At 36.0% G+C, this 13,556-nt stretch overlaps 1 protein-coding gene across 1 annotated transcript; it reads left to right on the top strand.

Moving 5' to 3' along the window:
- The first annotated feature begins 3,292 nt into the window (after positions 1–3,292).
- On the top strand, positions 3,293–8,539 carry LOC105283242. Its single transcript, XM_011345850.2, has 8 exons — positions 3,293–3,442; positions 3,640–3,798; positions 3,929–6,188; positions 6,250–6,558; positions 6,631–6,952; positions 7,037–7,381; positions 7,445–7,957; positions 8,230–8,539. The coding sequence occupies exons 1-8, from the start codon at positions 3,293–3,295 to the stop codon at positions 8,537–8,539; spliced, it is 4,368 nt and encodes a 1,455-aa protein (XP_011344152.1).
- The last annotated feature ends 5,017 nt before the right edge of the window (positions 8,540–13,556 follow it).

Raw genomic sequence — 13,556 nt, 5'->3', positions numbered from 1 at the left:
CGAAATATCTTGAATCGTCCTGGACATATTCAGGATGATCCTGAGGACATTTGGTGCTGTCTAGGTATATATGCATATCTATATACATCTTATATATATTATGTATTTTTTTCATTAAGCATATTTCAGAAATCATATTTATTATATTATTTAGATTGCAAATATTAAATAAAAACGTACAATAAAAATAATAAATACATTTTATATATAATTTTTATTATAACTTTTTAGTATTTGCAATCTTCTGAACACTCGTATAATAAATTTAAATATAATTTCTGAAGTATTTTCAATTTATTTTAATAAGAGCTTTGTAATTTGTGTGCAACATCATAGGAAAGTTTCAAAATTATTTCAATTAACCTTTAGTAATATATCAAAAAGATTTCAGCTATTTCAGTAATCTTTCGGCAATATTTCAGAAAGGTTGCAGATTGATCTATACCTTTCAGCAACCTTTCTATAAGGTTTTGAATGCAAGTGCGTGGACATTTTGCTATTTCGGAGTTGTCTCATAACTGTTGCAGAAACATTTTGCAATGTTTATGAGATGTTTTCATCTGTCAGATGAAATACTTCTGAAATATTTCTGAAACGTTTTCGTGCTGTATGGGATGTTTCTTTCTTCAAATAATTGTCACGCGCCGAATGATTAGTAGTAATCGATAGTGATTTATAGTGATTAACTGATCGATTCGTTAATGCATTCCTCATTCTATCGATCAAGTGAGTGAATAGAATGTATCAGTGTATTGAAACGTCAAACAATGAAGAAGAAAAGAAGAAAAACTTCTACTTAATTACTGGACCTTAATTACTGGATGGATCTTTCTCATTGTGGAAACAACAGCTGATCGCTACACACGACCCACACGGAACATGACGTCCATTAGACGTCCATATAACCTCCACCGCTCCATGCGACATCTATCTCCACGATGGATGTTAGGTAGATCTCTAATAGAGATCCATATTCCCTCCATAGTGGATATCCACTACACATCCATCATGGACGTCTAATATACATCTATTATAGATATATAATGGATTTATAACTATACACAAAAAAATTAATAGTGAAATTTTCTAAATTATTTAAAATTTGTAATAGACGTTAACTGGATGTTTTGTAGCTTCTTTAGAAATTTAACTTTACTTACAAATATTAAAAACTTGATTAATTATTCATACTTGTTGCACATATTTTATTTACTCATTTTATGTGTATAAATGATTGGTTTTAAATACAAGAAACATATTTCTCATATTCAAACCGATCACTTACAAACACATAAATATGAGTAAATAAAATATGTCCAATAATTGGTATGAACAATTGCTCTCTTTCTTAATTGCCTGACAGTAATTAAGGGGGGACATACACCTAGAAGGATCAAAAAGAGACTAAACTTTGCGAATTTTTTCCGGAAAAACGGAAAGAGATAGAGAGATCGAGTTTGTTTCTATGTAAAGATCACAGTTTTCTCTATTAAAAAATTTGTGTTTTATTATTCCAAAATTCAAAATGGCGGTACTATGCTACAGCTCCTAACTCCTAATTTAAAAAACGGCGTTTGCGGTGAAAACCGTGGCTCCCACAGAAATCATCTGAAAGCAAAATCACCTCAAGGGTTATACAGTTAAAACATAAATCTAGTCTTTAACATAGCCGTTTTTCGAAATATTGTGTTTGGACAAAATGGCAGCCGGTCAAAGTTGACATAACGATTTTTTGACCAAAAATGTCGCACATTTTTGGCTACAGAAAATAAACTAAGCATCGGAAAAAAATCCTATGTTAAAGACTAGTTTTTAGTGTCTAGAAAAAGTGTGTAAAACTGCAAGCCGATCGGTTGAACCATTTTCAAGATATAGTTGTCACGCGTTTTGAAAACCTCGTTTTGAGAAAAACGCGTTTAAAGTTTTATGTTAGGTTTACACAACGAAAAGATGACAAATTTTATATTTACACTGAATCATCTACTCCAGGCCCATATAGTACACCCTCTGCCGAAGTAGATGCTTCTAGAAAGTCTCTCTGTTCTTGGCAACGACGTATTCTCTCCTCTCTCGTACTGCTTAGCGCAGACGTGCTATAGTTCTTCTCTTCTTGTTCCATCTGAATGCCGATTCCTAAGCAGTGGAGGTTTCTTTGCTCTTGATTTTCGAATATTTTCAGATGTTCGGAGATCTCTAGATCATTTCCTGCGATCCATTTCTGTTGTATTATTTTGCTGTACTATTCGATTCTTTCGATTGCTCATCCGGACAAGAACTACTGTGGAACCGACTGTTTGTGTTTTCCAAGCAGATCTGATGCTTGGTATTGGTATATAATAAATAGAAAAGGGAGGGGAAAAAACCCTAACCAGAAAGATCTTTCGTTTTACACCTGTGAAAACCGAAATGACCCTAGCGCGCTCGAACGGACTCGAATATACTTACGTGTAACTTTTATATTACTGGCCAGATCGATTTATAACTGCACAAAAATATTTTTAAGATATCATACTTTGAAAATATATATAGAAAAAAAATCGATTTTTTTTATCCTTCTAGGTGTATGTCCCCCCTTAAGAAAGAGAGCAATTGTTCATAACTTATTGGACATATTTTATTTACTCATATTTATGTGTTTGTAACCCAGGCAGTACATGTTAGCCTAATATATGTTTCTTAGACGTATCTAATGTCTAAGAAACATAAAGTACCATTTAAGAAACGGTTTAAATAGAAACCGTTTTTAGACCTAAATTTTAAAAACGTATTTTTCACGTTTCTACAGAAACGAAAAATATGTTTTATTAAATTGATTCGAAATTATATAATTAATATAGAAAAAATAGTAATTTCTACTTAATTTGCGAGTATTAATTATTTTTACATCATACGTTTCAATGTACTCGATTATGGAACAAGAGATAAAAATCAACACAAGTGTGTGTGATTCCCGCCTCTGATTCACCAAGCGACCTGGCCAGTCGTGACGTTCTCGCAAGAAACATTTGCGTTATCACCTTATAAATAACTACCCGGAAAACCGAACCAGTACTCTTTTCTTCTTCTTTTCTTTTGAAACTTTTTCATAAAATACACATAAAATGAGTAAGTAAAATATTTGCAACAAGTATGAATAATTAATCAATTTCTTAATATTTGTAAGTAAAGTTAAATTTCTAAAGAAACAAACAAAACATCCAGTTAACGTCTATCTTTCATCCATCAAAGCTCCTTTAAATATCTACGATTAAATATCTATATTACATCCACGAAACATCTATGGATACGTCTAATGGAGGTTGTATGGACGTTTCAAATGCGGAACTATGGATGTCTAGTAGATGTTTACTGGATGTTATGTAGATGTCTAATGGAGGTTTCGAATCTCCATGATGGAGGTCTAGTGGACGTCCATTGGAGGTTTTTGTTCCATGTGGGGATGGTACGCGTGTACACGTTTAAACATGTTGGAACATGTTAGAACATGTAGGAACATGTTCTCTCTCTCTCTCTCCCCCTCTTCCTGTTCCTCTCCCTCTCTCGCACGTATTTTAAATATGCTACTTTTAACTTAAGATTAATATTTAAGTGTGTGGTGTATGTGTGTGTGTGTTATGTGAATTTCAATGTATATGTTAGGGTGGCAAGCCTGCAGGACTTGCGCACAGCAAGTGGCGCGCAGTGAGCATAGATATAACGATTCACTTGTATGAGATAAGATTAAAATATATGGTATTAATCCAAATTGTAAGTAATTCCAATCGTCTTGAGACCTTCCGTAACATGGTGTCAGAAGTGGTACTTCTCTAATATCTCAGAAGAGCAGTACATCCACGCATCAACCAGAGATCCATTCGACTTCGATCTCGTACAAACGGAGAAGAGGTTAGAGTACACACGATGGAGACCAAATTAACTGAATTTCTAGCGGCACAAACGCTACTTCTCAAGCAAATGCAACAAAGCCAGGCTCAGGAGTCAGAAAAAAAACGCCAAATGCTTACGATCCATAGGAGTCGCCTTCACCGAATTAAAAAACCAACTGCAGCAGATTGAGACAGGCGGCCAAAGGGCTACGGATTTACATCTCGACCTCACGAATACATCTAAAGCCCATATAATACAAAACATACCATGGCCTCAGCCTTTAGAAGTCGATGTTGGAAATATCAATGACAACTTCGACCTTTTTAAACAGAACTGGAACTCATATATCGTCGCATCGGGGATCGATAAATGGGGACCGCAAGAAGAGGTACGCAAGATAAATATACTTTTATCTATCATAGGTGACAAAGCCAAAAAGAAGTTTTCCAACTTTTATTTAACGGAAACAGAAAAGACTTCGGCCGAAAGAGTTCTCCAGTTAATTAGTGAGCGAGTCAAATCAGATCGAAATTTGTTGTATGACAGATATATGTTTCATACGTGCAACCAACAAGAAGACGAGTCATTTGACGATTATTTTATCAGATTGAAACAGATTTTCGACGTTTGTGAGTACAATCAAAACGTGACAGCCGACAATATTTTGAGAGATCGCTTAGTTTTTGGTATTCGCAATATGGATTTAAAGAGAAAATTTTTGAAAGAGGATCTGACAATTTTTACCTTAGATAGATTAAAACACACATGCAGAGTAAAGGAGACGACGGATCAGCAACTTCAAACGTTAGTTTCTGAAAACAAACCAGTTCACATGATAACAGATAAGAATAGAGCGAAGAAGGTTTGTAAATTTTGCGCAAGGGTACACCTTTTTAAGAAAGAATTGTGTCCCGCTTGGGGAAAATCATGCTCTATTTGTAGCGGAAAAAATCATATTTCCCAAGCATGTAAGAAAAATAAGAAGGCAATTCAGCAGAAAGGTACAGTGGAGAAAACGAAGAAACCCCGAAGAGTCAAGAAAATCGACAAGGAGACGCAAAGTGAAGAGGAAACAGAGGAGGAAGAGGACACACAGGTTTTCAAAATATCAAAAATAAATAAAATTGAAGTAACCAAACGGAAAAGCCGTGCGGAATTAAATTTTAAGTTCGCAGGGAGATGGAAAAGAATCCTCTGTGATTTAGATACTTGTTCAGAAGCCAACGTTATCGGATTTAAAAGGTATTGTAAATTAGTGAGAACGTCGAATCCAACACTCAGACCTTCAAATGACCAATTAAGAAGCTTTGGAGGTGATCCTATCAAGACAATGGGTGAGGTAATAGTTCCCTGTTTATATAAAAGGCGAAAGCACATCATATTTCAAGTAGTTGACGTGGACCATGGACCTTTATTGTCCGAAAGAACATGTTTAACCTTAGGTTTAGTAAAATACTGTTTCAAGTTAAGCAAGACGAAAACAGATCCAACACTTATACAAGGCAGATTGGAGGCGGAAAGGATCATCGCGAAACACAAATCCATATTTGAAGGGTACAGCTTAATCCCAGGAGAAGTAGAGTTAGAGGTCGACCCAAACATACCATCTGTAATACAACGGGCACGGAGGATTCCCATTTGCGTGCGAAAGGATTTAGAAAACGAGCTGGCGGTATTAGAAAAAGAAAATATTATCGTACGAGAATCAGAACCGACAGACTGGGTACATAATATTCTGCTGGTAAAAAAGAATAATAATTCACTAAAGATATGCATCGATCCAGTGCCTTTGAATACGGCCTTGAAACGCCCACACTTTCAATTCACCACGTTGGACGAGATTCTCCCTGAGATTGGTCGAGCTCGTGTGTTTTCTACGGTGGATACGAAGAAAGGATTTTGGCAAATCAAACTATCGGAAAAGAGTAGTAAACTTATTACTTTCTGGACACCATTTGGTAGATACAGATGGGTGAGGTTACCATTTGGTGTATCTCCAGCACCGGAGATTTTTGCACAGAAAATGCAAGAAATTACTCAGGGCCTTAAAGGCATAGAGATACTCGTTGACTATATTTTAGTATACGGCTGCGGCGGAACTATGGAAGAAGCTACGCGGGATCACAATAAAAATTTAGAAGAGTTGGTGCTTAGATTGGAAAAGAACGGTTGTAAACTTAATACAAGCAAATTAAATTTGTGTCAGGACTCCGTAAAATTTTTCGGCCCTCTGTTGACAAGCAAGGGTCTTTTGCCAGATGACACGAAGGTTGAAGCAATCAAAAATATGCCGGCACCGCAAGACAAAAAAGGCTTATTACGTTTTTTTAGGAATGACAACGTATCTAAGCAGATTTATAAAAAATCTGTCATCCGAAACAGACACCTTGAGAAAATTAACCAGAGAAGACACTCCGTGGGCATGGACGTCGATTGAGAACAACGAATTTAGGAAAATAAAAACCTTAGTGGCTAATATCCATAGCCAACAATATTTTAATCCACAACAACCTGTCACAATAGAATGCGATGCAAGTGCAACGGGTCTTGGTGTGGTAGTCTACCAGCTGGAGCAAGTTGTTGGATATGCATCGAGAACTCTCACACCGACAGAGAGAAACTACGCTCAAATTGAGAAAGAGATGCTAGCTATCGTATTTGGATGTACCAGATTTGACCAGATAATCGCAGGTAGTATGAAAACCATTGTAAAAACAGATCATAAACCTTTGATTTCAATTTTTAAAAAACCTTTACTTAAAGCTCCAAAACGACTCCAACTCATGTTGATGACGCTTCAACGATATAATCTGGAGGTACAATTTGTTAAAGGAAAAGAGAATGTAGTAGCTGACACTCTTTCAAGGGCGGCATTAAAGAACGACAACACGAATCAGAGCAGGGTATACAACCGCAATGTTTTTGAAATCGGTAAAGATGTCAAAGTCTGTCGAATGATAGAAAAAGCCAACGTACACGGAACTCTACGAATTACACCGGAACGAGTCGACCAAATTAGAGAAGCAACATTAGGCGATACTACTATGCAGCGATTGGTCTCGTACATTGTAACAGGCTGGCCCAGGTACGTACAGGACGTACATGAAGATTGCAAAGTCTACTTTAAATATAAGGACGAGCTATCTACACGGACAGGTCTTATTTTTAGAAACGACCAAATTGTTATACCTTTCGCGCTACGGAAGACTATGATCGATAAGGTCCACGTGGCACATTCCGGTGTGACAGCTACACTTAATCTTGCTAGAGAGACGATATTTTGGCCCGGCATGTCAGAACAAGTGAGGCAAAGAGTGCAGAACTGCAATGTTTGTATGGAGTTCAGAGACTCCCAACAAAATCCTCCCATGCAATCACATGAGATTCCACAGTATCCATTTCAGTTTATTTCGATGGACGTATTTTTCACGGAGTATAAGGGTAAAAAGAGGAAATTTCTTATCACAGTCGATCATTATTCGGATTTCTTCGAGTTAGACATCTTACCAGACATGTCAGCGGAAACGCTAGTATAGACTTGTAAAGAAACGTTTAGCCGACACGGTATACCATACAGAGTATGTAGCGACAACGGCACAAACTTTGAAAACAAACTGATGCGAAGTCTGGGACAGGAATGGGGCTTCGAGTTTGTTACCTCAGCTCCAAATCATCAACAAGACAACGGGAAGGCAGAAGCAGCAGTAAAAATCGCAAAAAAACTGGTAAGGAAATCAGAACGAAGCGGACAAGACCTGTGGTACATGGTGCTACATTGGAGGAACACGCCCAACAAGATAGGATCCAGCCCGGTACAACGACTTTATTCCAGACGAACTCGCTCCGGACTCCCGACCGCGATCTGCAGTCTTCAACCCAGAATCATACAGGAAGTACCAGCAAGAATAGAACACAATAGACGGAAAAGCAAGTATTATTATAATATGAAGTCAGCAAATTTACCCGAACTAGAAGAAATAGGCCAACCAGTGGCACTACAGTTACATCCTGATAAGAACAACTGGAGTAAGGGGACGGTGCACGACAAACTAAGTAAAAGAGACTACATCGTAAATGTAGACGGCGCGAGGTACCGAAGAAATCTAAAGTCACTAGATAGATAAAGTACCGCAATCGTCCGCCATTTTAATTCCAACTACACGGTGTTTTTATCACAATATGTTCTCTTCACATCACAATATGTAACCTTCTCAATGGACATACAACGCAACGCTGCTTCGTAGAATTGCACTTAGTGTGTTGATAAGTTGCATGTTTGCACTAAGTACACTTCCAACGCCATTTTTATTCCATGTATTTTATCACGGATTGCTATACTTTATCTATCTAGTGACTTTAAAGAAATCTAGTCCACATAAAACCAGCTCCTCCGGACGAACATAAGAAAATAATTCCTTCAAACGAATTGCCGTTGGAACACACACCCACTACAGACCTTAACTTAAGCGATACAATATCCGATAACATAATACACACGAAGGAAGGATATACCAAATCGGAGAAGACCAATATAGAAAAGGATAGTCAACAGTTGGATCAACTCAACACCCAGCGACAGAATATACACCAGCAGATATCGTTGGAACCAGTAAAAAAGGACTACAAATTAATACTAGACCCACGAGAATTCACAAAATGCCAAAGAATTTAGATGATTATGTCGTTTATAAGTAGATAGTTTTTTCAAGAGTAGTTTTTTTTCGTTTTGTTTGATTTTATTTTTTTGTCATATTTTATGTTTTAGTTAGTTTTTTTTTCCTTTAATTTATTAATAAAAAAAAACAAGGAAAAAGGAAACAATTAAAGGAAGAAACAAACAAATTGACAGGGAAGAGAGGATGTTAGGGTGGCAAGCCTGCAGGACTTGTGCACAGCAAGTGGCGCGCAGTGAGCATAAATATAACCATTGAAATATAACCATACTGGAACGCGCACTGCTTTGTTCTCGCGCGGTCAGAGCTGTGCGAGTGAGATAGTTAGGCCAGGCACGTGCTATTCTTGTCTAACTAACAGTCCTAATCACGTGATGTGATATACTACCCAGTCTGAGAACATTGCCTTTACATACATTTTCTACACATTGAAATTCTATTGTATCAAAGGAAATTTGTAATAATAGTTTTCAGAATCGAAAACTAAAATAATGTATACAACGAAAAATGAAATTGTTTATATGTAGTAATACAAAAATAATCTCATGTTTTGTAGTATTTTATTTATATTTTGTATTATCTTATATTTTGTATTATTTGTATTGTATTTTGTATTTGTTATATTTGGATGTATTTATGAAATACAATTATAAAAATGCAAAAAAATTCCATAAATAACTTTATTATCTTAAAATTATTTAACGTAATATTGTTTTGCAGAAATAAAATAATATAATAGTATATAAATTCTCGGATTATAAATATCACAATGTTTTATGAAAAACGTACATGTAATAGAAAATTATAAATTTGCAATACCATATATGTACATTAATATGTATATTAACAAAATGCTATAAATGTGTTTAAAAATAGGCATTATACATAAAGAAAACTGTATGATTATATATTAATATACTCACTAATTGCATAAACAAAACTTTAATATATCAGTCAATCGTTCATCGCATAAACAAAAGTTTGGTATGTATCACTCAGTTGTTAGTCGCATAAACAAACCTTTGGTATGTATCAGTCAGTCATTAAATTGCTAATAGAGTGCAATACTTTTAATTTCAAAAATAAAGAAACTGTATGTTATGCCGAAAATCAAAATAAATTACATTACAATCTTTTAGCAACTGATCATACATTAACAAAACGCCACAATACTCTGTATATGTTTTAACGTTACATAAATAAAAATCTAAAAATGTTAACACATTAGTATAACGTTATTAGTAACAAAGTACAGTAATAAAATATAAAGAAATATAAAAAGAAACGAATAAAAGAGAACAGATTATATAGAATATATACTATACGTATATATAACTTGACTACACACGACACACGTCACATACATACAAGCTGGAACCAATGTTTTCAGCCACGGTAGTTTACGTTTAGAAAGAGACAACACGGTCCCAGCCATAGACGTATAATATATAGACCGCGCATTCGGCTTGGAAAGGTGTCACAGATTGAAAAGAGTCAGCATGCTTTGGATCACCATTCTGTCTTTGTCTAAGAATGCAGAGTGGAGATCCCTTCTCGACAGTTCTCTATGCTGTTTCCCCACTCGAAGGGAGGGCGTCTCTCCCACTACGCGTCATTAGAAGAAGACAGAATAGTGATCGTACAGAGGCTTTCTCTTTCTATTCTGTGACGCGCTCTAACTGCGGGAGACATAGGACCGCGCGGTCTATATATTATACGTCTATGGTCCCAGCACTCTATTTCCCTCTGACCGCTCGGTCTCGTGGAAGGGGTAGGGTAGTGCGCGTTCCAGTATGGTTATATTTTAATGGATATAACCAAGGTCGGTAGATGGAGGAACTGGCGAAGTAAGGTCCTCGCATGACCGCCATTTTCGGGACAGTGCGTATGTGTGTATGTATGTATGTACACGTAGTATCATGATATATACATGTGTATTGATGTGTATGTCAGTCAGCAGGCAAAGTCGACAACAAAGTGAACAGAGTGTTGTGAAACAAAAATGCCAGGTTGTTTTGCCAAAACCTGCATTTATGCAAAAATACTTTACCGTTCTTACTCATGTATCTCGCATAAAACGAGAATAACCTACATTTCGCCGCCATTTTCGGGTCAAATCGTGTGAAGTGGATGCGAGGACCTTACTTCGCCAGTTCCTCCATCTACCGACCTTGGATATAACGATTCACTTGTATGAGATAAGATTAAAATATATGGTATTAATCCAAATTGTGAGTAATTTCAATCGTCTTGAGACCTTCCGTAACAGTATACGTGTCCTACGTATGCGTACATCAGCTGATCGCAGCGGGCGCCTCACGTAAGCACCCGCGTCTAACAGTACGTTGCGCCATCCCTGCTCATCTTCTCTACGCGACCCGTCATACGCTAACTATTTTTCCTTATAACTTAAAAACTAAGCTTCGGACAAACTTTTGCCAAAGGAAAAGTCGTCTCAGAATACCATCAGGAATATGCTCCTTTAAGGACAAGTGGTTATTCTGAATCACCCTGTATATATATGTAATAAAAATAAAATTGATAAAAACATATCGCAAATAGATAGCTATGAGCTGTGCTGGATGTTCGTGCAATGTAGTTTATTCTTCAAATGTTTGTACATACGTTTCGGTCTACTCATTAGACCATCTTCAGTGTAACCCCAAACTGGATAACAAATTAGAAGTTAGGAAAAAATTATCAAACTGAATATACAATTAATAGTTATTTACATACCAAAAACATATTATGAAAATTATTGGTGATATATCCCAATTTCTATATATAACTAAATCTAAGAATTATAGAATTATTGATGAATTTTCAATGTTTCAGTATTCAGATTTACACTCTATGAACAAGTTGCGATTATTTGATTTTATAATTATAAACAATTCGTCTCTATATCATATGCATTACTGTTGCACTACTAATATTTTACTCTTTGTTAGATTGATTTATAAAATATAACATTCTGTTTCTTTGTTTTATTTAAAATATTCCACTACATATATATAATTGTGAAGAAACTACATTCCTCATCTTCATATTTCGCACATTTTTACTACAACCAATCATCATTGCGGCACCAAATGTACCATGTGACCACATTCCCCCCCCCCCCGCAAAGCGACTTCACTCCCCTCACCGATAATGCGTGTTTATGCTCCGTCCCCTTATTCCTATATCTATGATCTCTGTACTTGGCGCCAAGGTCCGTAAATAAACAGAAGACAATAGAGAAGGTCTTCGCATGGGCGCCATTTTGGATCCACGAAGTGAGACAAATATATATTGTTTGTCACTCTAACTTACTGCACCAATACATTTAAGTGCACCACTACATTTAATGCAAACAACATCTGTACGATAGTGGTCGCCATATTGGGGCCAATGTTATGAAGTGAGTGCGAAGATCTTTATACCATCTCCTCTTCATCTACGGACCTTGCTTGGCGCATGCGCGACTGAGAAGGACAGAAGGGCCTACATGCAACGTTCCTTTTCTATTCCTATATCGCAACCGCTTACGCGTTAGCATATGACTCGCACACTGTATTCTTATATCTCTATGATTTATATACCAGTTTGATGACTATAATGTCTTCGTTCGAGAAAAGTGCTGAACGATTAAGTAATTCTTACACGGAGGGAAAAAAATTCAACATGTTTCCCCACTGTAAAATAATCGTAAAATGATACCAGAAATCGAAATATGAGCAATCGCAGTTTGTCAGTTTTAGTGCCCTTTAGTTGTTTTCCGTTTTTTAGTACGTAAGCAGTCGTTGAATGAATATGAATATGCTTCAAGCGGAGCAGGATATCGTTCACTTTACACTTTACATATATATTAAATTTAAAATTACTGGTAAAGTACATAAAATTATAAACTTTTATTCGGATTTATTCTTCTCTCTTACGCTTAATGAATGATTTAATGACAAATTTAAGTGAAAATTCATAATATTGTGCTATAGAACGAAATAAACAGAAATAGCTAAGTGTATGAATATTATCTTGCGATCCTGGAGTCGTCCGTATTACCGGCGGAATCGGTGATTTTGTTGAAACACTATACTTTTTAATGGTTGTGCAGAATAAAAAATCCTTTTCCACGAATAAAGTATACACGGTCATGGATACGGGTCCGTTTGAGTTTATATTAAACACGGGAAAAAGTTCTAAAATTACAGTTTTGTTATCGATAGCCTAACTTTGGCTTAATATAAAAGTTTAGCACTTTTTATATACAAAATGAGGGTACACCCGGCTGGGGATAGAATAAAAGAAAATGCTTTTAGAAGTGAATTTAGAAGCGTAGTATAAAAGAATAGCGTTTCAACTTTTGTACATATGAAATCGTTACCAAGAGTAAAAGAAAGCACAAGATTAGTTCCTTGATATCGTGCAAAAGGATTTTTTCATGGTGCAAAAGGATTTTTCATTCTGCGCTATTAATGAAAATAGTTATTAAAAAAACTCATTCATTCCGTCAGTAATACAGACGACGCGAAGGAGTTCACTAGCCATTGCACAGAATAATAATTCCTTCTCCACTATTAAAGTACACACAGTAATGAACTGTAAGGTGGTCAATTTTATCTTAAAAACGAAGAAAAGTTAGAAAATTAGTTTTGTTATCGGCTTGTGACATAACACCTCAAAACACATATTTGCTTAATATTTTTGTTTTGCAGTTTATACGCCTAAAGTAAGACCAGCTTACATTCAGGACAGGATCTAGGAATATTATGAAACTTTAAAGACCTGTGTCCACGATCCAAGAACTTTGTCAAAGTTCTAGTTCCGAGAAAAATTTACTAAAACTTGGATCGTGGACACACCATAGACTTATACTAGGTTTGTTCTTTTTCGCTGCACTTCTGAACCAGTGCAATAAGTTAGAGTGAGAAAAAATATACTTGTCTCACTTTAACGTATTGCACTAGTTCAGCAGTGCGGCTGAAAAGAACAGACCTACTAAAGTCACTAGATATATAAAGTACCGCAATCCAT

This window comes from Ooceraea biroi, chromosome 1 (assembly GCF_003672135.1).
Source record: "Ooceraea biroi isolate clonal line C1 chromosome 1, Obir_v5.4, whole genome shotgun sequence".
In the NCBI taxonomy this organism is placed as follows: Eukaryota; Metazoa; Arthropoda; class Insecta; order Hymenoptera; family Formicidae; genus Ooceraea; species Ooceraea biroi.
The sequence above is the reverse complement of the archived record's forward strand: the minus strand, read 5'-3'. Positions and strand labels throughout refer to the sequence as shown.